Source organism: Mastomys coucha, unplaced genomic scaffold (genome assembly GCF_008632895.1).
Source record: "Mastomys coucha isolate ucsf_1 unplaced genomic scaffold, UCSF_Mcou_1 pScaffold20, whole genome shotgun sequence".
NCBI lineage: Eukaryota > Metazoa > Chordata > Mammalia > Rodentia > Muridae > Mastomys > Mastomys coucha.
This window is the reverse complement of record NW_022196903.1, coordinates 86419741-86443905: the sequence shown is the minus strand read 5'-3', so window position 1 is coordinate 86443905 and position 24165 is coordinate 86419741. Positions and strand designations below refer to the sequence as shown.

The following is a 24165-nucleotide window of genomic DNA, read 5'->3' as shown; positions in this document are numbered from 1 at the left end:
ATGTCTACGCTCCTCCCTGCTGTGGCATGCTGTCCTCCCTAGTACACGCTGACTCCTTAAGCACACTTCTGAGTGAATTGGAGGGCACTATCCTTTTCTGGATGCATCCAGATCTCATATCAGATCATGTGTGGGAGCTGAACAATCCTTGGGAGACTTTCATATGAAGTGATTCCTTGAGATACCAAGGGATCAATACACTTAAGCTCATTGCTCTCACCACAGCTACTAGGCAAATCACGGTCCCCTCTGACCTTAGTGAGCTCCCAGTTCTGATACAGATACTGAGGAATGTGCTCTACTGCAGTAGGCTGACGTAAGTAAGAAGATATGACTAAAGGGTTAACTTTGGATCAATGAGCTTTTAGAGAGATTTTTTAGCAAACACACATACATTGTAAAGCCAGAAGAGAAGAAGAGGCCAAAGATATGGTTTTCTGTTACTATAAAAAAACATTTAGTATTTATAAGACTGGTAACCCAAAAAGTATAGCAAATTGCAAAGAAATTACCTGAAGTATTTCCATCAAAAACCCTAATATTTGTCTCATAAGACAATTATGCATGTGTATTTTTTTCTTTTATTGGATATTTCCTTTATTTACATTTCAAATGTTACCCCTTTTCAGGTCTTTCTTGTGAAAAACCCCTTACCCCATCCCCTCTCCCCCTGCCTCTATGAGGGTGCTCCCCTAACCACCCACCCACTCCCATCTTCCCTCCATGGCATTCCCCCACACTGGGGCATGGAACACCCTTAGGCCCAAGGGCCTCTCCTCCCACAGATGTCCAACAAGGCCATCCTCTGCCACATATGCAGCCTGAGCCATGGGTCCCTCCATGTGTACTCTTTGGTTGGTGGTCCAATCCTTGGGAGCTCCAGGGGGTCTGGCCAGTTGACACTGTTGCTCCCCCCCCATGGGGCTGCAAGCCCCCTCAGCTTCTTCAGACCCTTCTCCAACTCTTCCATCTGGGACTCCAGTGGCTGTGAGCATCCACCTCTGTATTTGTCAGGCTCTGACAGAGCTACTCAGGAGACAGCCATATCAGGCTCCCATCAGCAAGCACTTCCCAGCATTCACAATAGAATCCAAGTTTGATGACTGTATAAGGGATGGAACCCCAGGTAGGGCAGTCTTTGGATGGTCTTTCCTTCAGCCTCTGCTCCACACTTTTTCTCCATATTTCCTCCTGTGAGTATTTTGTTTCCCCTTCTAAGAAGCACTGAAGCATCCACCCTTTGGTCTTCCTTCTTCTTGAGCTTCATGTGGTCTGTGAATTGTACCTTGGATATTCCCAACTCTTGGGCTAATATCCACTTATCAGTAGATGCATATTGCATGTCTTCTTTTGAGACTGGGTTACCTCACTCAGGATGATATTTTCTTTTTTTTATTTTTTTTTAACTTTTATTGCGTTATGATGAGAAAAGTTACATGATTTCAATTTATCTGAATTTGTTAACATTTAAAAGCATATTTTAAGTAAATAGAATTAAATCACATTCTTGTTTCCCTTTTGTACCCCAATGTATGTGTATTTAAAATGCATACTTTCAGTTTAAAAAGGAACCTTCATTTTGGTGTAAAATATAATTTTTGTATAAGATATAATTTGCTATAAAATAAAATTTGATATAAAAGTTTAGTATAAAGAAAATACACACATAAGTAAAAAAAAAAAAAAAAAAAAAAAAACAAAAAACTTCCACTATTTTATACCCAAAATATACTGCTACAGCATTCAAAACTCAAAGAAACTAAGAACTAATTTAATATCTTTAGCTTTACTCATTATAAAAAGAACTGTAAACTAATTGTAGAAAACTTGGATAGTTGTGTTAATTAAGTTTCTGATGACTGACAAAATGCCTCAGCAAAGCAACTTAAGGCAGAAGGATTTATGCTAGGTCAGCATAGGGGTACAGTCCCTCATGGTGGGGAAGACACAGCTGTAGGGGCACCAGGCAGCTGCTCACATGATCTGCAGTCAGGAAGCAGAGAGAGACGAATGCTGGTGCTCAGATCACTCACCCCCTTTTATTTAGACCAGGACTCCATCCCATGGGATTCCATTGACATCCAGGGTGTGTCCTCCTTGCTCTGTAAGCCTTTCTGAAAACAGACTCCAAGAAACCATCAGAGGTATGTTTTTACAGTGACTCTATATTTTTGATTGTGAGCCTAGCCCTCAAAGCCTGAGCTATCTCTCCAACCCCCTATGGTGATTTTAAATCTAGTCAAGTAGACAGTGAAGCGTAAAAGTCACAGAATAAACTATTCCATCACTTGAAAGTCAAACTATCTTAACTAGTAACACTGTTTATTGTCATTTCTGGTTCTTTCTGTTATTTATCTATGCATCTATCTATTTTTATTTACAAAGGATGCCTTATTTTTGAGTATAGTGGGTACCGCACTTCTTCCATATGTGTTTTAATTATTATTTTGTAAACTGTTTTTCAAATAAAATAATATTTAGGAAAATTGTTCCATATTCTATATTCATATTCCAAAATTAATTTCATTTCATTTGCAATGAAAGAAGAGTGTCATTCCAAAAATAAGAGACCATATTCTTAGTTATTTAGTATTTTCTGTTGTTTAGTAAACCTTCAGTGCCTAGACATTCAGATCAATGGTGACTTTTTTGTCTCAGAAACAACTGTGGACTATTCTTTTAGCCACATATTTGAACTTTTTTTTGCATTTGACATTTAGGATGAGTTGGGGCCATGTCTTCTTAATGAGAAGTATGTATATTGCTTAGTTCTTTTTACTTTTCCTAAATGCATTAGAGTATATTTATAAATTCCAGATTACTTAATGCTTTGTGAAGTACTTAGCCTAAGTACTCACTTCTTTTCTTTCCAGTTTTCTGACTATATACACATATGTGTATATATATATATGTATATATATATATACATATATATATCCACATATATAAGTGACCCACATTCATATATATAATTGTGTATATATGTGTGTGTCCTATATATATATATATATATATATATATATATATATATATATATACAATCACACACACACATATATATATCAACATATATAAAAATGATCTGTGGGGGGGAACCTATGCTCAGATGGGAAAATTTATAGAGTACGGAAATAGGCTTCTTGGGAAGAAAGAGAAAAAACTGTATATTCCATCACTACAAGAAATTTCTCTCTACGTGTCCCTGGTCACCCTCCTCAATTTCCCCAGCACTCTAAGCCTGAAAACCTCTTTTGCAAAGCACCGTTTGTAAGATTCCAAGGACATCCTGATGGTACTGTAAATGCTGACTGCTGTTCAGGTGATTTTTACGCCCTTTACAGCATCCACATTTGTCACTAGTACATTCCACAAATAAATGTACCCCTGGTGAGGCTGCACTTACACACTCTGTTCTTCATTCCTGTTATAGGAAGCTCTTTATGGACACATCTTTGAGGTCTTCTGCAGGTATGCCAGCACAGCAGGAGAGAAGCTTTACTTGACTTAAAAAGCCACAGATTTATATAAGAGAAAAAATAGAAAAGCCAAACTAAATAATTTAGAGACCTTTATATAGGTTAAGGTGAGGGAAGACACACACTGTTTGCTATACCTGGTCCCAATTTGATGTTTAAAAAAAAAAAAAACCTCTCAAGCAACAAGGGCATATTTCTCAATTTTAGATCTTCTTATGTTTCTGCTTATAGAATGAACATATGTTCATTACAGGAACTATATTTCAGAAGCAGAAAGGAGAAAAAACTTTAAATCTCACATCAGTTCATCCTAAGGTGTGGTGTGTCTTTCCTAATCAAAGCTACACTGCCTTGGTTTTGGCTTTTCACTTCATGTACCAGCAGAGACCCGCATGCTGACAAATGTGTATGAAGATTTCTTCATGCTCCGTTTGTAATCACATTGCCTGCAGAGACTAGGAGGGAACATAGATCAAAGACCACAAATGCAAAGGCACTGCACAACAAAGTTGCCTGCTGTTTGCATACAGCTGATGGCAAGGGTTTGCCTTCCTTCCTTCTTTCCTTCCTTCCTTCCTTCCTTCTTTGCTTCCTTCCTTCCTTCCTTCCTAAACTTCATCTTCCTGATCAAGAGAAAGTAACTGATGAGTATATAGGAAAGATCAGATAAGCTGCAGGACATTTATACCTGTCTGGCAGGAATGCATCAGGAGGGACCACGTCCATGAAAGGGTGCTCTTATAAAAATATGCATGGAGAAAGCACTCCTACAACCTGATTTATGGGGTGTCCTAGGGCTCATGCCTGTGTTGTGTGATACTATTATTCCTGGGGAGATATAAATAAATATCTTCTCACCAGAGATTGGAAACTAATGACAGACAAAGGATGGATACCACCAAAGTCCAATTTGGTGAACAAGGGAGTTCTATTGGAGTAACTTAGAGGGATATGGGTGAGGGGTTACTTCCAGAAATAGAAATGACTCAAATAAAGCTCCATCACCAGAAGCCCACCAGTGAGTGACAACTCATGAGTTCTGGAAACCTGGACCACAGTGCCTGGACCTGCAGGCATTTCAACAGGCTAGAGAGTGTCCTTTCTAGGTGTGATTTACTTTCTGGCAGCTCAGCTTGTCTAAGAGCATTTGCCAGCAGTCTTTACTGTTTATATATGCCTGGGGAGGAGGAGCCTAAGTGAATCTGGTCGGTTTCAGGGACTTCCTAAAGTCTTTCAGTTGTTTACTTCTTTAGCATCCCTGCAAGATACACTGTGTCACTTCTATTTAGACCAGCCTGTGTTTCACCTCCTTTTTAATATCTTAATGTTAATTCTTTTCAAGATGGAAGGTTTTAATCTGGAGGAAACTATGTAACAATGTGGCTTATTCCAATAACTCATGAAGTTCATTCACATCAATCTTGTATCTCCTCTTTGTCTAAACAAATGTTTCATATACTCACATTCTTAAGGATGTCATTTTTGCTCATTCTTTACTAGCCTCATCTATCTAGGAGCAAGACCTGGGACAAGGCACCTGCCAGTAGCTCCTTTTGGGGAATAAATAGCAGGTTTCATTTCCTCTAGACATCTGCTGTCCATCTCCTGGAAACTTACACAGCACTGAAGCTCTTAGTGTGTTGCCCTAAAAAGTTTTGCAGTTAAAATACATGTAGACACCATCCATAATTACAGCACCATGCTGTTCCTCATGGCCTTTTCCTACAGGGCAGACATGAATGTACAGTAACTCTTCTGAGAGGATCCAGTGAGCATCCTGACCTGAGAAGTTTCTATTACTATCCTACCCTGACCCTCCCCCTGCCAAAAAAAAAAAAAAGCTGAAGCTACTGCCTTATATTTAGTCAATAAAATATCTTTTTATTAATTCTTTGATTGAATATGTCCATGCCTGTATTTCAATCCTGTTCACCCCATGCTCCCATCTCCTCCTACTCTGTATTCCCCTTATGCCACTCATAGGTATCGGGCTATTCACTGGGTCCTGGTAGATCTACCAGAGGGCATACCCTTAAAGAAAGTCGGTTCTCTCTCTTTCCTGGATGTCACTGAGTGCCATTAGCTCCCCAGTTAGGGGTGGGGAGACCAGGCAGCCCTCCCTTCTGCACATCGGTTGGAATGTTGATGGCTTGACCTTATGCAGACAACTTCAACTTCTATACGTTCATGAGTGCAGTGGTTCTGTTATGTTCAGAAGACAACATCACTCCATATGCCAAGGCTTATTCTCTACGACTGCCACCAAAGACAGTAGTGGGTGGTTACCACTTACATCAATGAAATAGGGTTGTTAGGGTTTTGTTTTGCTCTGTTTTGTTTTGTTTTGAGATGTGGCCTTTCATTGGTCTGGAGCTCACCAAGTAGGCTAGACAGGCCGAACAGTGAACCCCAAAGATCTTCCTGTTTCCACATCCCAGCTCAGAGTTTACATGTGTATTCCACCATGCCTAGCTTTTGTTTTCTTTCTGTTTTTAAATGTGGGTTTTGAGGCTCAAACACAGGCTTCATACTTGCAGAGCAAGCATGTCACTGACTGAACTCACCATAGCCCTTGGGGTCTCAGAGCATTTTTATAAGGGCCAGGAGGAGGGTGAGGTAGGTGAAGCCAGGCAGGATTCGGTGGATATATCTGATATTGATTTTGATTCTTTGATCATGGTACATAAATGTTAGTCTTAATTGCTGAATGTATTCTCTGTAAATTTTGCTCCTGAGGCAAAGCCTTACATGCCTCCCCTTAGAACCAAACTAAACTTTGTTGTCTTGGTGAAGATGGACAGCTTGTTCTGATGAAGAAGGGGTTGTCTGAGTTGCATCCAGCTATTCCTTTGACTTTGACAGGTATGTATCTTGCCCCTCACTTGCTGTGTTACCTCAGGTGGAGATGGCTTCTCTTCATTCAACTTCAGTGTCCCATATATAAAATGCTAAGCCAGAAGATGACCGTTGTCTTTTCAGTGATGACAAATTGCCTTCTTCTGACTTTCAGGAGTATCCAGAGTGTGCAAGCCTACATATGTGCTAAAGTGAAGAAGAAGACAAGGCCCTTCTGTCATTTGGGTTTGGTTGAGAACAGATGTCAACACATGCTTTGTATGTCATGAACGTGTAAGAGATGGCATAGTGGGTGATGGAGAGAGTTCAGGAGAAGTGTTATTTGAGCTGAAGTATCAATGACTAGTGGACACCACAGCTTTGCCTCTTAGAACGGCATCCTTGTTTTCGATCCCTAATCTTCCATCAGCCCTGAGTTTGTGCCCATCACAACCACTGCATGGTGTCCTGCATCCTTCAACTATGCTATAAGATAAAGGCTTCTGTTACATCTTTTTAAAAAAGGATTGATAAAAGGGCAGGTCATGGTGGCACATGACTTTAATCCCAGTACTCGGATGCCAGAGGCAGGTCAATATTTGTGAGTTAAAGGCCAGTGTGTTCTACATAGACCAGCCAGGGCTACATAGTGAGACACCCCCACCCCCATCTATGGACCCATCTATCTATCTATCTATCTATCTATGCATTGATATATATGTATATATACATACATTTATATGCATACATTTATACTAGACACATATATTGATAAGACATACAAGTTTAACAAATTTTGAGAGATCATTAATACACAGTGGAAGAAGAGTTTAAATGTTTAAATTTAACGAGAAAATCTCTCATCTTTGCACCTCTGCCCGACGTTTGTGAAAGTGTCCCCTGGCCCCTAACTTCAGGGACCAGAGTGAGCGGAAGAGCTTTTAGGGGCTGGGCCAGTCAAAGAGTTTTCCCCAGAGGGCAAGGAAGCAGCAGAAAAGAGAAAGTGGCCTCAGCTGGTGCCAGAGAGGATGGGACTGGCTGGGGGAGGGCGGGGAGCTCGCCGAGAGGGGAGGGACCAGCAGGCGGGGAGCGAGCTGCAGAGGGAAGGGAGGAGGGGAAACGTGCTCTCCCGAACCAGGCGGGACAGCTAGGCGGAGACCGCCCGGCTGACGACTGCGCCGGGCTGGCCCAGGCCACCCGCCCTCCCGGCGGCTGCAGCGCGGACACATTGAACCGACAGCACTGCGTGCGGGAAGCGCCCGGCCATGTTCAGCCGGAGCTCGCGGAAAAGACTGTCCCGCCGCTCGGTGAGTGTCCTCCACCCGAGCGGAGCCGCCCGCCCGGTCCCCACCGCCGGCAGCCAGCGCCCGGGCCCAGCCCCTCTCCGCCCCGCGGCCGCGCACCTGTGGCCCCAGGTAAGCTGGCCCCGCGGGCGCGCGAGGGGCTGGGCCCTACCCCAGGCCGGGCGACAGTGCCACCAGGGACCTGGACCCTAAATGCCTGGTTCAGGGCACCAGGGTGGGGGGTAGTGAACCTTTTTCTTTTCCTCTTCTCTTAAGGAATATTGGGAACCCCAGCACCGAGACAGGACCTGGGACTGGTTTTTGGGTGTCCCAGTTACCCTCTTCCTAGGAGCACTGGCTTAGTCCAGGGCAACCACCAGGTGGTCCCCGCAACTCCAGGGAACGGAAAGGTCTTGCTTTTGTTTCTTAGAAACCGGTGACCAAGGTGTCAGGGGGAGACAAAGCCCCAGCCAAGCCATTTCTTGGTGATTTGGTGCCCATGCTCTCTCTCTATAGACAGCCCACCTGGGATCACACGCCCTTCTCCAGGTGGGAGAATCTGGCCCCAAGTCCCCAACATCAGAAAACAGTTGAGTCCAATCACAGAGGCGGGGTGGGAGGGGCAGGCCTTCCTGCCTAGGATACAAGTAGGGCTTTGAGGGGAGCCCTGGTGGTGGACATGCTTGTGTTGTCTTTTTGTTTTGAAGTTGACCGGACTGGGTCGGATTGAGAGAGGCCAGCCATGTAACGCCTGTGGTGACCAGTGTCCCGGGTTCGCCTTGCATAAATGGAGGTAGGATGGTCTTAAACACACAACACTATAGGGAAGAAGATAAATACACTTTCCTCCTTTTAAGTATATCCTCTAAGTCACATGGAAAGAATGCACACACTGTTCCTTTAAGAGCCCAGCTACATCTGCTACAAATATTGAAGGTGGAAGTGGTGGCCAGACACTGGAGGATGCAGGAGATGCATTTTCCTGATGCCAGAGCTTTAAGTGGGAAGTCTCTAGGTAACTCTGCCCCAAACAATTCAAACCTGGAGCAGGGTAGTGTTGCCAGGCACCATGGAGCAGTGGGTGGAGGATTGCCTAGACTAACTGGTGTTTTCCAATTGCGCTTTCAGTTCAGTCCTTGTAACTCTGGGTCCCAACCACAAATCCACCATTGCCTGCCTGGGCTGTGTCAACCCTCTTCCCGTGGCCAGATGTTTCTTATTAATGTGCCTCGAATGTTGATTTTCAGGCAGCCTCAGCTGGCTTGCAATGATTTTGTTTGGGAGTGGAGGGATCCGGGTACCCTCCCACGGCATCTTATTGGCAGGGCAGTGAGTGAGGAAAGTTGGGGTGTGGGTTTCCAGACTCCGCTCGGGGATATAAAGGTGAGTTCTCTCCCCGTCATCTTTATGAAAAGGAAGAAGTGGGCACAGAGGATAGTTGGCCAGTATCATTCTAGGATTAAAGCATCCTTTCTACCACTCACAGGGTCCTTTGAAGAAAACTGTTTTGGATACAACAGAGAAAAGTTACTTGTGACCCCAAACCCCCACCCCCACCACCTTTGCACATCTCTGGTTCCTACAACAATGGCACATGCTGGGTATTCCATGTTAAGGAAACCCCCAGCTGCTTTCTTCAGAGATGAAGTGCTTTTGTTCCCACCTCAGATGAGCCTGGCAGGCTCTCTGCCTTTGTTTCAGGGCAATGAGCACAGACTTGGGGCTTTCAAGCATTTAATGACTAGTGTGGCAGAGTCCAGGCAGGCGACATTATAAATATGTGAATTGGAGACATAGACATCTGTCAACAGTGTCAGTGATGTCTTCAATGTGATATGCTCTGGGCAGGCCCTTGGGTGTCTCAAGTATGAAAGCGGCTTCCACATGGGCATGGACATTGAAACCTTTTTTGTAAGTTAAATTCAGTGGGATAGAATAGCTCATGGCTTCTCTTGATCCATCTGGCAATGTAATGGAAGTGATGAGCAGGGCAGGTGGTCTGTGGTCTCACTGTCTTCCTTTGCCTACGGATCACCTTCTGACCAGAGGCCAGTTGGCAAGTGGCTCACTGAGGGTGTAGAGCTGTGTGACCTCTGAACGCTCAGTCCCTAAGAGTTTACAGTTCCCAATTTCTCTACTGTTAGACAGGAGAGACAAGGACACTTACCTGGGTTTAAGTGCAGTGTTTAAAGAATTATTTCCAGGCCCAGAGTAGATGCACACTAATTTTGTTGGTCCCAGCTTCCTTCCAAGAGCTGCCCAGGAGGAGATATAACTCACTTATTTGAGGATGCTGGATGACCAGGGTGGCTCTGACCTTCATGATCATAGCTTCTCAGAACTTTACATCATCTTAACCCAGCTGATTTTTTGATGGGAAAAACAAGGGTTTTATTTTCAGCTCATGAAGGAAAAGAGACCTTTTCATCAAACTGAGGGATTTTTCACATGGAAGTAATTTCCCCACGAGCACCAGCAAAAAGGCTTCCCTTTTGTGCCATGAATAGGGTTTTTATGGTATTTCCTCCGTCACTGGACAGGAAGCAGCTTGGATGACCTTCTGCCTGATCATTTGTGGGGTTCTAGTAATCTTTGTAGTCGTCTTTTAAATGGTCCTGTTACCTTCTTTTTCTGGGGATCCCTAAGCCCTTTGGTAGACACCAGTGCCTGGGGATGAAGAAGGGATGGAGTGTCAGGCACCGGGAGCTTGCTTTTGTTCTGACACAAGGAGAACACACATCTTTTCCAAGATTCCAAGTCCCATTGCTGTGGCAAGCTGTATGACCAAAGTAACTTAAGGAAGGGATAGTTTATTTTGATTGTAGTTTGGGGGTAGTCTGCAGTGGTTTAGTCTGATGCTGCTTGTACCCTATAGCTGAAACTGGTTCCTCAAGGTGTGGTTGTCCCCAGTGAGCTCACGTATTCAAGTGATGTCATGTGGACCTTCTCCCCAACATAACTGGTCAATAAAAGGTTAGCACCTGTGACGGGGCAATGGAGGGAGAAAGGTGGGACTGGAGGTTGGGTGGTGGGTGTGGGGGAAGAAAAGAGGTCAGGTGGAATAGAGGAAGCCACCATAGACCAGAGCCATGTGGCCAGGAGAAACAGCAAGTGACAAGGGATTTTATAACTGGGGGAAGAAGTTACAATAGCCCTAGATCTGTCCAATCTAGGCATTTGTTTTATGAATCAAACATCTGGATTGTATGTATTTTATGTGGGCTTATTAGAACATTACTTCCCACAATAGTAGTCTGTCATGATGAGAAGGACGTGAGGGCAGAAGCTCTCGAATGAGCTAGTTACATTGTAGCCATCGTCAGAAAAGCAGAGAGAGACGAATGCTGGTCCTCTGGCCTTTCGGGTGGTGTCTTCCATATTTAGTGTGGATCTTTCCTCCACAGTTATACTTTTCTGGAAACAGTCTCGTAGACAAACCTAAAAATACATTCCCTAGGTGATTCTAAGTCCAAACAACCTAACAATGAAGATTAACCATCACAACACCAACAACAACAACAACAAAAAAAAACCCTAAGAGCTTCCCTTGTGACCCCAGCCACTTAACTGGTGTGTGTGCATCCAACCTGATCCTCCTCCATCCCAATGCCTACCCAGGCATCTCTCCAGAGTAGATCGAAGTAAGGTATTGCCTGCTAGCGCAAAGGGCTGTGAGTTCTAGGAAGGAAGCCCAGAGGAAACAAACTGCTTTCTTCTGGCACAGTGCTCAGACCTGGGGCTTTGAAGTTCACCCAAAATGTAGCTGGCATCTGTTCTTTGACTAGCTCTGTGACCTTGGAAAAAGGACTTAGGCTCCCTTTCCTGTCTCACTGGAAGACTCTACAGCACAAATATTTGAATGACTGCTGTATGCCAGGTGTTTTTGTTGTACCGTGGTGGCGACTCAGCAAGAGACAGACAATCAGGATTCCGGGCCCCATTCCACAAATAATTAAATCCTAGATAAGGTGGTTCACTCGAAGTCTCTGGGGAGATGACGCTTGGGTGGAGTTCTAAATGGAGAAAGGGAGGGGAATCTTGCTGATCGGAGCTAGTAAGGGAGCCGACATTCCAGCTCCCGGAAGCTTGTTAGGAAAGCGGTCTGAATCCCAGGCCTTGACCCGCTGAGTCTATCTTGAACTGGAGAGCAAGGCACCTGGCTGACTTGCGTGTACATTGACATCAAGAGTCACTGAGTTAATATACCTTGCATGGCAAAATTATTCCCCTCCCTTTGGGTCTTACCATTAGGGATAAAAGACACCTGTAAAAGTGCGGGTCTTCTTAAAATGACTGTATTTTATCACAAGGACCTTGCCGAGTGATGGTACACTCCCATTTTAATTATTCTTTTTTTTTTTTTCCTTTAGGCAGCAAATGTGGTTATTTTTAGTATTTCTAATAAAAATAAGGGGTTCTGTGTCTTGGAAACAGGACCTACAATTCTTGCACTTTGTGTGAAGCCGCTGGAAGCAGAGGTGGCCTCTGCTCACTACAGGTGGCCTAGTGAAGAGAAAGCATCATCTCCTGGCAGCTTAGTTGAAAACCTCAGCGTTGTCAGGCTGCAGAGGGGATGATGCCGAGGAGGGGGATGAAGGCAGCTTCATGAACTGGGACTTGGTACTTAGTGCATCCGCTACAAGAGGGCTACTGGGGGCCAGTCATGCTTGCATGTTTGCACAGTGGTTTGATCTCTGCATGTCTGGGTACTAATGACAACAGTATCCGATGTCCAGCATAATAAAATAGAACACATGCAATAACAGGGGAGACTGACCGATAGGTGTCAGGCTCCTGAGTGTAACATATAAACTTACCAAACCTTGTGAGTTAGATGTGGCTGTTTTATTGATAAGAAAATCAAAGCTCCCAGTTGTTATATCACTTAGCTAAGGCCACTGGGCCACTGAGAGTTATGCTCTTCATCGGAGACTTACCTGTCTCTTGTGACTTAGTATAAAGCAGTGGCCAAAACCTGAATCATCCAGCAGTTAGTGGGATCCGTTTCTTTGGCTTAGCATATTAAACAAGTAAGCCTCCTATGTGAAATTCAACTTTCTGGCTTTTCTAGGAAAAAAAAAAAAAGCTAAGTATTTGATGATACTGTCAGGCCAGTTTTCTTCCTTAACAGTAACTGGTGGCTCATGAGTAGTTTCCTTTTACATGGGACTGAGTCTGACCTACCTCAGTTCTCCGAATTCTGGTTAGTTCAGGACCTCTTTGAATATCCAGGTTACCTGTCCAGCACTAGAAATCCCAAATGAATGCCCTCTCTCTCTCTCTGCCAATCAAGTTTTGGAACCACTAAGCTGCCCTAATACTGTGGAAAACAGTGACAACCAGATGAGTGCTTTGTGTCCTATCTCTCAGGCATGACCACTCTTGGATGTTGTGGCCACACTTGGATGTGAATGTGGCTGTTCACTTTTTTTTAGTGGGAGTCCCAGAGAACTCAAGCAGAAGGCCTTGGCTTTTCACAGCCAGCTAGTCAGTGATCGTCCAAATCTGTCTGACTGTAAGCATTCTTCTTATGGGGCTGGGCCTCTCAGATTTTACCTGCTTATAAATTGCTTGGAGATTTTGTTCAAACTCAGGCTCTTGTTCTCTTGGTTTTAGATAGGACCCAAGAGTCTATCCACCTGAGAGGCTCCAAAATGCTGTTTGAGCTGCTCCCGGGACCACACTGTGCACTGCAAACATTGAGACTGTGGCCCACAAATTCTGACCTCGTGGCCAAATCTAAGCTCCAGGTCTTTCATATGTTGGCAAATCAAAATGGACTTTATAATTTTAAAGAGCAAGGAGAAAATTTAAAGAATGATATTTCACAATTTAGGGAAGTAGTCTGAAGTTCCAATTTCCATGTTTATATACAAAATTACCGGACAAAGTCTAGCTTATTTCTTGATGTTTCACCTTGTTTGTTTGTTTGTTTGTTGTGATAGCAATGGGGTTGAGTAGTTGAAGATGAGAGACCACAGACCACCTAGCCTAAACTATTTTAGTATCTGACTCTACAGAAAATGGGTGCTGGCCTCTAGACTGGATTACTTACTATTTAGAGTGCATGCATACTTAGTTTAGAAATGAGGAGTCTGAGAACCTCTGGAGTCACAGCCATAAGGAAACGTTTCCTGCCAACCTAGTTGAGAACAGAGGTAAAAATAAAAGCAGCCAGAGAAGCAGGGCACAGACCAAAGCTCTTTCTAAAGGCTGTCAACAGGGTTTGCAAGGCCAGATCAATGACCCTCCAGGGGCTTCTAAGCCCCCTTGTAATCTCTTTAACATTGCAACTTTATGTATACATGTAGGTTCAATTGGAGCAGGAAGAGGTAGACTTTTACAACAGCCTCCTGGAGTCCCATTTTCATGAGCAGCTGACAGGGGCAGCCCACAGCAGGGCTAGACTTGGTGAGGCCATTATAATTATGTAGAACAGTTAGTCTCTGGATAAGGGAGGCTTTTCTAGGCACATGCTTTGGCTGGACCATGGTTGCTCCAGAGGTATTGCCCTCGGGGGCAACCATGCCCCTGCCTTGAAAAGCATCCTTTCTTAGTTGCCTTGGCGACTCTGGGCTGCTAACTACAGTCGTAATTTGGGGTGATGCTGGCTTGGTTTTTAGTGGATTGTTATTTGGCTATGAAATAGTTTCCCACCCATTGTGCTGTCTCAATCAATACATTTGCTAGAAAAGGGAAAATACGCATGTGTGTGTGTGTGTGTGTGTGTGTGTGAGAGAGAGAGAGAGAGAGAGAGAGAGAGAGAGAGAGGAGGGGGAGGAAGGGAGAGAGAGAAAGAGGGAAAAGGAGAGGGAGAGGGAGAGAGACAGAAACAGAGACAGACTTAGACACTTATACCTGGGATCTTCTTCCAGACAGGACTAGGAAGGGTACTGGTTGTATGTGATTTGGTTAGATGCATGATAGAAGTTGAATCCTTTAATAGGGGTTTCTCATGAAAAAAAAAAAATTTACTCCATCTCAATATATTTGGCATCTCTTATTTGGAAATAGATATTGGTATTATGAAAGGAATTGAAATCTCTCTCTCTCTCTCTCTCTCTCTCTCTCTCTCTCTCTCTCTCTCTCTCTCTCTCCCTCTCTCGCGCACACACACACACACACACACACACACACACACACACACACGCATTATTCCAGAGAGGAAGAAACTGCAGCTGTAGACCAAAGCCTGCTACCTGTCTCATGCTAAGATGGTTTTTCACGTTTTTAAATGGCCAGAAAGAGATAAAAAGAAAACATTTTGGGCCGGGTGGTGGTGGCGCACACCTTTAATCCCAGCACTTGGGAGGCAGAGGCAGGCGGATTTCTGAGTTCGAGGCCAGCCTGGTCTACAGAGTGAGTTCCAGGACAGCCAGGGCTGCACAGAGAAACCCTGTCTCGAAAAACCAAAAAAAAAAAAAAGAAAACATTTTGGGCCACATGAAATTATATGAAAATTCCATTTTAGAAGCCTATAAACAAAGTTTCACTGGCAGCCAGGCCCACCCATTCTTTTGGTGACATCTGAGGCTAATGGCAGTGAGTTACAAGGCAAGCCCTAGGTCCTGCAGAGCTGAAAGTGATTATGACCTTGAACCATTCAGAACCAGTCTTTCAACTGCTAAGCGAGAGATTCGTATTAATTATGGCTTAGCATCTATTTCTCAAATTTAGTCCTGTCATTTTTATTAACATTTATATAGAAAAGATATATTCTTCATATTATCATTTAGAGCTTGCATTTTTCTATACTTTGAAATAATCTGTAGAACTTTTTCACATTAGTTTATATAGGGCATAAAGATCTAATGCATTTTTTAACTTTCAGCATGAACTGTTGTTTTTTTTGTTTTGTTGTTGTTTGTTTGTTTCTTTTTGCTGTTTCTTGTTTTTTCTTTTTTTCTTTTTTTGTTTGTTTGTTTTTTGAGACAGGGTTTCTCTGCTTAGCCCTGGCTGTCCTGGAATTCACTCTGTAGACCAGGCTGGCCTTGAACTCAGAAATCCACCTGCCTCTGCCTCCCAAGTGCTGAGATTAAAGGTGTGCGCCACCACTGCCTAGCCTTTTTGCTGTTTCTTACTGAATACTCTTACACGCAGTCACCGTTCCATGTCTGTGTGTTTGCCCAGTTCTATATTTCTGTCACATAACTGGAACTGTTAGGTCAGAGGATAAGGATGTGAAAAATTAAAAACAAACAAACAAACAAAAAACAGTTGTCAAATTGTCTTGCCAATTTCCGTCCCAACTCCTTTAAAAACCCAAGATTGCGGTCTCCTTGGGCTGTGATGTTGACACTTCTCAGCTTGTATGGCAACCTGGTAATTAATCCTTGCTTAATTGCCCCAAGTGACAGTTTGTGTCTGACGAGTAGTGAGAAAACAGAACATCGGTGTCAGTCACCCATTTTCCACCATATATTTTAATTTGCCTTCAATCCTGCATGTGCTGCTTATGCTCTGTTGAGCAGCGTCACTCACCCCAATATTTCCACAGTTTCCGCCAGCAGGAGAAAGGGGAACCAAATAAATTTGCTATTTTATTGTCTTTTGGTTCTGCAGGCTCAAAGGTACCCTTTAACCTTGCTGTTAATGAGTACCCCAGAAGGATTTCCCTGTGGAGAAGGGAGCATTGCCTACTGGGAATCATTCCCAGATCCCCCAGCTTCTTGAGATCAAAGGTTTTCTATCTACCTAAATATAGGACAGCAATAGGTACAGTCTCCGGGGGCAGCCAGAGACTGTTTCCAGCCAGTGTCATGACTGTTTCTTTGAGGCCTACTGTGGAGCACTACAGTGAAGTGGCTAAAGGGGCAAGCTTTAAACGCTGATTGTTGGAATGCTGTCTGTCTGAATGTGTGCATGTGTGTGGAGGCCAGGGCTTAACTCAGATGTCATTCCACAGGAGCTGTCACTTTAGGTTTTTAGACAGCCTTTCACTGGGACCTGAGGCTTGCTGATTTCTACTAGGCTGGGTGTCTAGTGAATCCCAGGGGATCTCCTGCTTCTGTCTCCCCAGCATAGACTGCAGAAATGTGTACCACCACACCTATCTTTTTACTTGGGTTCTGTGGATGTAACCCAGGTTCTCATGCTTTTGTAGCAAACACCAACAAACCCCTAAAAAAATTCCCCTGGTTCTGCTTCTGAGGTTGAACAGCAGCACCGAGCAAAGGATGCAACCTTTCTGAGCTCATTTTTCTGAATTAAATGGAGGTAATACAGTTTGTCTGGTGAGGTAGTTGTAGGATTGGTGGAATAGAACACACATGCCTCTGATGGAGTCTGTGTTCCATGAATTCACAGGTTTCAAGAAGACATGGTGGAAACAGGGCTATATAAAGAGAGAGACATCTTGGGTCCAAGACCCCAGAAATAGTAGGTTATAAGGTAGATTTTAAAAAGCCACTTCCTCAGGAGCTGAAGCCTATCAGTCTCTGTGGGAATGATGATTCTCCTCTTATAATCAGAGAGACAGTGTAGAGTTCCCAAGAGGGAGCTTAAGTGATATTAACGGAATGAGATCTCATGGAAGGGTAGATTTAGATCCTTATTGCCTGTGGACTCTTCCTGGGGTAGAGGCAGGGGGACATGCACATCACATGAAATGGCTTTGGACCCTAACCCTTCATACCCTCCACCCAAGGGAAGTGTGCGCAAGGTGTTCATAAAAATAGTTTGCAAAAGCTAAGAGGAAGTTAACGTTCAAACTCATCCTCTAGGGGCCTCTTGTGAGTATCCTGTCTCACCAGCAGCACTATGAAAACTCAGGTTCAAGATGAAAACTACACCTTGTAGAACGCACGGTCTTTTTCCCCCTGGCCTGCTTAATAATAGTGAGTTCAGTGGCTCTCTGGCCTTCCTAAGCACTTCCATTTATATGAGCACTAGTTCTTAACCTAAAGATCCCTGTTATGTGGCATAAAAAGGAAGAACATTTATTCAGTGTCTGAACCTGAGATCAAGTACGGAAACCTCTTAAAGTAGGATCTGTGTTTATAACTTGTTAGCATTACGCAGAATTTAAATCTTGAACTAGTTGATGTTTTGATATGGGCAAAAATACAAATTTTTCCTTTCTTGGAATAATGGAAAGTATATGACAACTCATCTCCTACAGCTCTTTCCTTTCAGATGGAGCATGTGTGTCCGGTGGGCACAGTCCCTACTGTCCCCTGTACTCTCATACTTGCTCTGCCTTGCTTGCGCACACCGATGGCTAGTGTCAGTACACAGCTGACTTTGTGGCTACAGATTTAATAGAGACCATGACCACGGATGGGTAGAAGGATGCTAGGAATATTAAGTCACTCCTTGGCAGGGACAGCCATGCAAACCACGACATCCAGGCAACAAAGTCCTCCGAGCCTGGGAGAGGACATGGGGGAAGGGACCAATGTTACGGAAACTTTGTGTTCCTGGTGTCTTACATGCATCACTTCATGTTATACTTAAAGCAGTTTTCTGAGATGCATCTTTGACCTTCCATTTTTCAAACATAAGGTAACATGGAAGGGATGTAGCAACAGATAGCAAAGTCTAGTTCACTCAGACAGCAGGTCACAGGTCTTTCAGGCTCAAGATACCAAGTTGTTCAACCAAGACTTGTTTAGTTATAATGTTTTGGTTTTGGGGGTCTAAATATGAAACTGTACTGTGAAGTAAGTAGTCTTCTGTTTTCAGTATCTTGGGGATGGAATCTGCTTTCTGTCTGTAGATGAACCTGTCTGAAGAACCCTGGATTAACTGGTGTATTTGAGGCTGGGGCCTTTCACATGAAACTCCTATAAATTGGAGGAGATGGTGATTGTGTGTTAGGGTCTCTGAAAGATGCCTCCAGGAAATCTTAGCTCCATAGAAAGGGAATTGTAGCCCGACCAGATCTCTGTGTGTTAAAGATGGGGCTTCATCCGGCTTGTTAATAGCTTGGGGTTTAGTTGGGCAGATTGGAAGTCTGAGAGGAAGTCTTTAGGAAGATCATCATGGTCTAGGGAGGTGCCTCAGTGCATTAAGGTCTTACCATACAAAAATGAAGATCCTGAGAACCCATGGAAAATCTGGAAGTAGTAGCTAGGACCTGTAATCCCAGCAGACCTATGGTGAGATGAGAGAGAGAGAGAGAGAGAGAGAGAGAGAGAGAGACAGAGAGGCAGAGAGAGACAGAGACACAGAGACACAGAGACACAGAGACACAGAGAGAAAGAGAGACAGACAACACAGGGAGACAGAGACAGAGAGAGACAGGAGAATTTCTGGGCTAGGTTTCACAGAACTATGAACAAGAGACCCTGCCCCAAACCAGGTGGAAGACAAGGACTAACAACATAAGTTGTCCTCTGACCACCACGACAGGTATGTGTGGCACATGTGTACCCACATTCACAAACACACACACACTATCTAAACTTTATGCATAAGAATCAAGAAAGGTCATAACCTTTCCTGAAGGAATCCACAAAAGCGACCAGTCAAAGGAGAGAATGCATAGTATGCTTTCTGTGACCAGATTGAAGCAAGCATAGCGATGTATCATATAACCATTTTCAGTCTTTGGATTCAGGATTTTGAATGCATGTTCTGACACTTTGGAAATCTAGGTGTCTCACTGGCAAAACCAATGCAATCACATGTGGACAGTGAAAGCCTTTAATGTGGCCATTATGAGATTTTGTGTTTATTAGAGAATGAGTTGGTACAGAACTGGCTTGCCCATGCTTAGCAGATGACTCGTTGTGTGTACATACAGCATAGGAATTCATGTTCCAACTTCAAATGTTGAGGAGTTAGGCCTCAGGGGAATTTATTAAAAGAATGCAAGTGTTTTCTCTCTTTCAATGGCTCTATAACATTGCCTCGATGACACAATTCTCAAAGCCTTTTGCTTTACAATCAGACACCCAGGGCTTTTCTTTCTCATTTGTATCTTTGATGACTTGGCTTTTGAAGCTCCTCCAACAATTTGTTGAATTGTTTAGAAATCTCCATGCCAGGCTCCTTTTAATCTTTATGAATCCGAACATTGGAGGCAGTAAATGAACTGGGAAATGCCTGTTTTCTCTTGGGCTTGTAATACTCTTAGCTCTAGAAAAGGGACATGGCGATGATTTGTGGGTTCTGGGGGGTGGAAGAACAAAATTGACGTTTCCTGTGATTTCGGGTTATATTTATGGTTTAAATGTGAAACTAGTCCCCCTAGTCTCAGGTGCTTAAGTAAGCTTCCCTAAGGTGCTATTTGAGGAGGTTTTAGAACCCTTAGGTTTAGGGTCCTCGTATGAGTCTTGAGAAGACTTGGCCCTATGTTTGGTTCTCTCATCTTATTAATCTGTCAAGATGTGAACAAGCACCACCACAAGCCCCTACTGCCACGAATAGAACAGACCCTTCTGTGCCACCAGGGTCTGCCCCCTGTGAACTTGGCAAAGCAAACGCTTCTCCCTTTAAATGGCTTTGGTCAGGTATTGTCACAATGACAAGAAAGGTAATTAATATTATATTTAAATATTTTTTTAATATAGTAGAGAACTGCATTTTAAAGTAGAGTCGTTTCTTACTTTAGTTGTGGCTGAAATGACAGATAGCTAGTGTGTAGTTTATACAATTTTGAAGATTCAGAAAAGGTAATTTACAAATAAGAAAAGAAATAGTGTGACTTCATCAGCCAGAAATGTGTAGTCCTAGCAGCAAGGTATGATTTTCTTCTAGTCTGTTTTCTTAGTGTGTAGTTTCATGTACTCGTATGACTTCCCTAAGAATTGAAGGGAACAAATTCCTAAATGACTGCTTTAAAGGGACAGAAACTCCTGAGCATTCTGAAGTTAGAAAAGTCCAGAATAAGGAATGAGTGGAGTGCCATCTCGTGGGAAAATCTGCCTCTCCTAGCTTCTGGTGACCCCTAACCACTCTTCATGTTCCTGGCTTGTGGATTCACCACTCCCTTCTCCACTCCATCATCACACAGCTTTCTTCCTGCCTGATGTGTCATCTAAGGATTTATTTTTGGATTGAGAACCACCTTAATACAGAATGATCTCATCTCAAGATTCATAATTGCATCTACAAAGACTATATATATATATATATATATATATATATATATATATATATATATATTTTAAAGTAAGGGCACCCCCCCATCAAGTTCATCTGTCTTTTAGGGGCCTCTGTATTGATGCCACTATAGTAAGCCATAGAAAATACTATGTGAATCCTTTCTTAAGTATCCTGTCCAATAATGGCTTTCTTTAAAAAAAAAAAAAAAGATTTAAGTATATGGGTCTTTTGCCTACATGTTTGTATGCACACCATGTATGTACCTAGTGTCCATGGAATCAAACTATGGCATTGGATCCCTGGAACTGTAGTTAAAGAGAATTATTAGCCACAGTGGGGGTGCTGGGCACCAAACTCAGGTCCTCAGTAATAGTAGCCAGTGCTCTTAACTGCTGAGACATCTCTCCAGCCTCCAGGAAATGGCTTTCTAAATGTGTCATTTGCAAAACTGTGTGGCTGCATAGAATGTCAGGGCCTTACTTTAGGATAATTTTGTGAAGAACCCACCTGACCTTTTTTAAGGCACAATTGAGGGCTTGCAATAGGAAAGGATTGCTGAAGCTACTACTGGTGGATGGACTTCTGTGATGGAATTTGCAGCCCATATTGATGAGGCCTGAATTGTTTGACCCACCCTGGGTCACCCTATAGAGTCCATCCATCTTCTTTTAATGTTTTGTTTTGTTTTGTTTTGTTTTTAATAGCTTTGCCAGGGAAATGCATAGGAAATGAACTAGTAGTGGGTAGAGAGTTATTTGTGGAAAGAGCATTTGACCTTTTGGCCTTTTAATTAAGGTCATATAATGGATTCACATTCAAAGGGGGAGAAAAGGAAGTTTTTAGTAATTCTACAAATGAATACCATTCTTACAAATCCTGCTGGAGCCAGATCAGTCCATATAAAACCCACTTCATAAAGAGGAACAGAAGAGGAACATTAATGCTCCTTCCCAGTTGTCCCATTCCTACCCCATGAAGGGATCTAGACTTACTAGAATAGTTCATCTGAAGTAAAATGAAAATGAGTGGTGGTCTTTTCTTTGCTGTGACTATTACCATATGGCTATCATTAAATGATCATTTGCAATGTGCCAGGAGTATTTAGGAGTCACATTCCTTGAAGTCTTATATAGTGGTAAGTGTAGCCCAGGCTGGCCTTGAACTCACAGTCCTCCAAATAGCTTCCCAAGTGCTGAGATTACAGGTGTGCACCACCAAACCCAGCCTCTTAAGTAATCCTTGAAACCACTTACAGGCCAGATACTATTGTTTCCTGCAGAAACAGAAATGCTACAGGTCTTGGCCATAGAGCAAGTTGATACCAACACTGATATCTGTCTTTTGGCTCTGAGTACACTCTGAACCCTTAATCTATGTGCTCCCCTCAGACTCTGGAGGGATGGATATAGATTTTAACCCACTAGGATATCCTGGGGACTTCCCATCAATCCCGTGCTGTCCATTTACTTAGTTTTACTTGGGACTTAGAATAGGCAAGTTTGCAGGAGCCTGCTGGTCTGGGAGTGTGGTTGGAAACTTCATGCATTTCAAAGCTAGCCCACCCTTCCAGGATTTGATAGCCATGTCAAGAACACCAGAAGAACATAAGAATGAACACACACACACGCACACGCACGCACACACACACGCAAGCCTGTGCAAGTCTATGCACATGCATGCACATGGCTTAAATAATTTAAACATCAGTAGAAGTAGCCCTCCCTCCCTCATCACCACCCCTCTCTCCAGGTTCTTTTTATGTAGTTCATCTGGCCACTGAGTTCAGGGATGACAGACATGTACTACACCTGGCCTTGAGTTTTTCTTGAGCAGGAGATTTTTCTTACCATCTCCTTTCCTATCACTTAAAATGTATGGAGTATAGCATAGTGGTCTTTAGGATCTTGGGTCAGATGTAGACTTGAACAAACTAAAATATGGTATCTCTGTGGCAATGATCAAACATAAATGAGACCATGTACTGGGTAGTAAAATGGACATCCTTGGAGATCTAAATATTATAGACCTGGACAGGAGCAGAGAACCCTGTGGAAGAGTAGAACACCTTGAAAACTCAACCCAAGCCATTGGAGAAGTCGGTGGCTTTTCCAGACCTTGGAGAAATGATCCAATTGATTTGATCAACATTACTAGGGAAAACACCCAGCTTTCCCTCTGGCTTGGCATAAAATGAGATGAATCTAAAGCTTTAAAAAAAAAAAAAAGCCACACTTTGATTGGGGATCACCTCTTACAAACTTGGAAGTAAAAGGTATATCTAATGTAGATATTGTATCCTCCTCCTTTTTCTCCCTTCCCTGGAGCCTCACTGCCAAGGCAGTAGCTACCCTCTGTCTCAGATGTTTGCACATAATGGCACTGCCTGGGGATGTTTGTGTAGCTTGGCCCTCTCCTACCCAGAGGCCTGCCTGCTCGTTCTTTCTGGAGAACAGTTTTCCCACTGATCTAAAATAAAACTCCAGTCCCTAGGCTCTCTCTTCTTTTTTATGTTTTCATAGCTTGTGCCCCACCTGAAATCATGTTAATGAATTCTGGGCTTTGTGTTTGTCCCCAGGAATAGTTTAACTTATGTAATCATATCAGGGTCATATGTTTGTTTCATTGTCTGCTTTTTTGTTCAGTCCTTGAGACCTGGAGCAGTACCAGTACCTGGTCTAGCAAACTAGACCGACTAAACTGCTGGACACGGTATGGAACGCAAAGGTCAGAAAGGAAGATGGATTATTTTGACAGTAATCGCTTTTTGAAAAATTAATAGTCAAGAGGAAATTTGAAAAAATTGGCTGATCACCTGTAATATGCAGAGGCATAGTCTTTCTTAAAATGAGGAAACATTCCTTGCTAATGACAGGTAAGCATGAGACACCTCATCCTGAAATTTGCAAAGGTCTCAACAGGTGGATGTATAAGAAAATCTTGTTTTCTCAATGGGAATGTGACTGATTCTCTTGTTTCTGTTACTTTGCAAAACCAGTTCAAGAGCTACCCTGTCTGTGTTCATGTGTCATGGTGAGCTCTGTCTTTAGTGAACTATACCATCTCTTTTCATAGAAATTGTTAAAATAGTATACATCATTTAGTATGTTTGGGACTAATTTCTGTCAAGATTTTAAAACAACTTCTGGTACTAAAGGATTTGGAATTGTATATAGGTGTAACAAGATTGATAATTATGATTTCGTGATCTAAGGAGTGTAAGAAAGCAATAACAGATCTACATTCCTAGTCCTCAAACACCACCTTAGCATTTAGAGACCCATAGATTAGGCATTCAAGGCTGACTACCTCTCTCCTCCCTCCCTTCCTCCCTCTCTTCCTCTCTTCCTCCCTTCCTCCCTCTCTTCCTCTCTTCCTCCCTTCCTTCCTCTCTCCCTCCCTTTCTCCCTCTTTTCCTCCCTCCCTTCCCTCCCTCTCTTCCTCCCTCCCTCCCCTCCCTCTCTTCCTCCCTCTCTTCCTCCCTCTCTTCCTCCCTCCTTTCCCTCCCTCTCTCCCTCCTTCCC

General features: G+C 43.3%; 1 protein-coding gene across 3 annotated transcripts in view; it reads left to right on the top strand.

Moving 5' to 3' along the window:
• The first annotated feature begins 7373 nt into the window (after positions 1-7373).
• Prickle2 (prickle planar cell polarity protein 2) overlaps positions 7374-24165 on the top strand; it is a 345493-nt gene continuing 328701 nt past the window's right edge. Inside the window, exons 1-2 of one of the 3 annotated variants that reach the window (XM_031382618.1) lie at positions 7374-7726; positions 8302-8387. In XM_031382618.1, the coding sequence (XP_031238478.1) occupies positions 7577-7726; positions 8302-8387 (236 nt within the window). In that variant the 5' untranslated portion in view covers positions 7374-7576. Of the gene's footprint in view, positions 7727-8301; positions 8388-24165 lie in introns of those variants that run through there. The other 2 variants (XM_031382619.1, XM_031382620.1) reach the window with 2 other exon arrangements.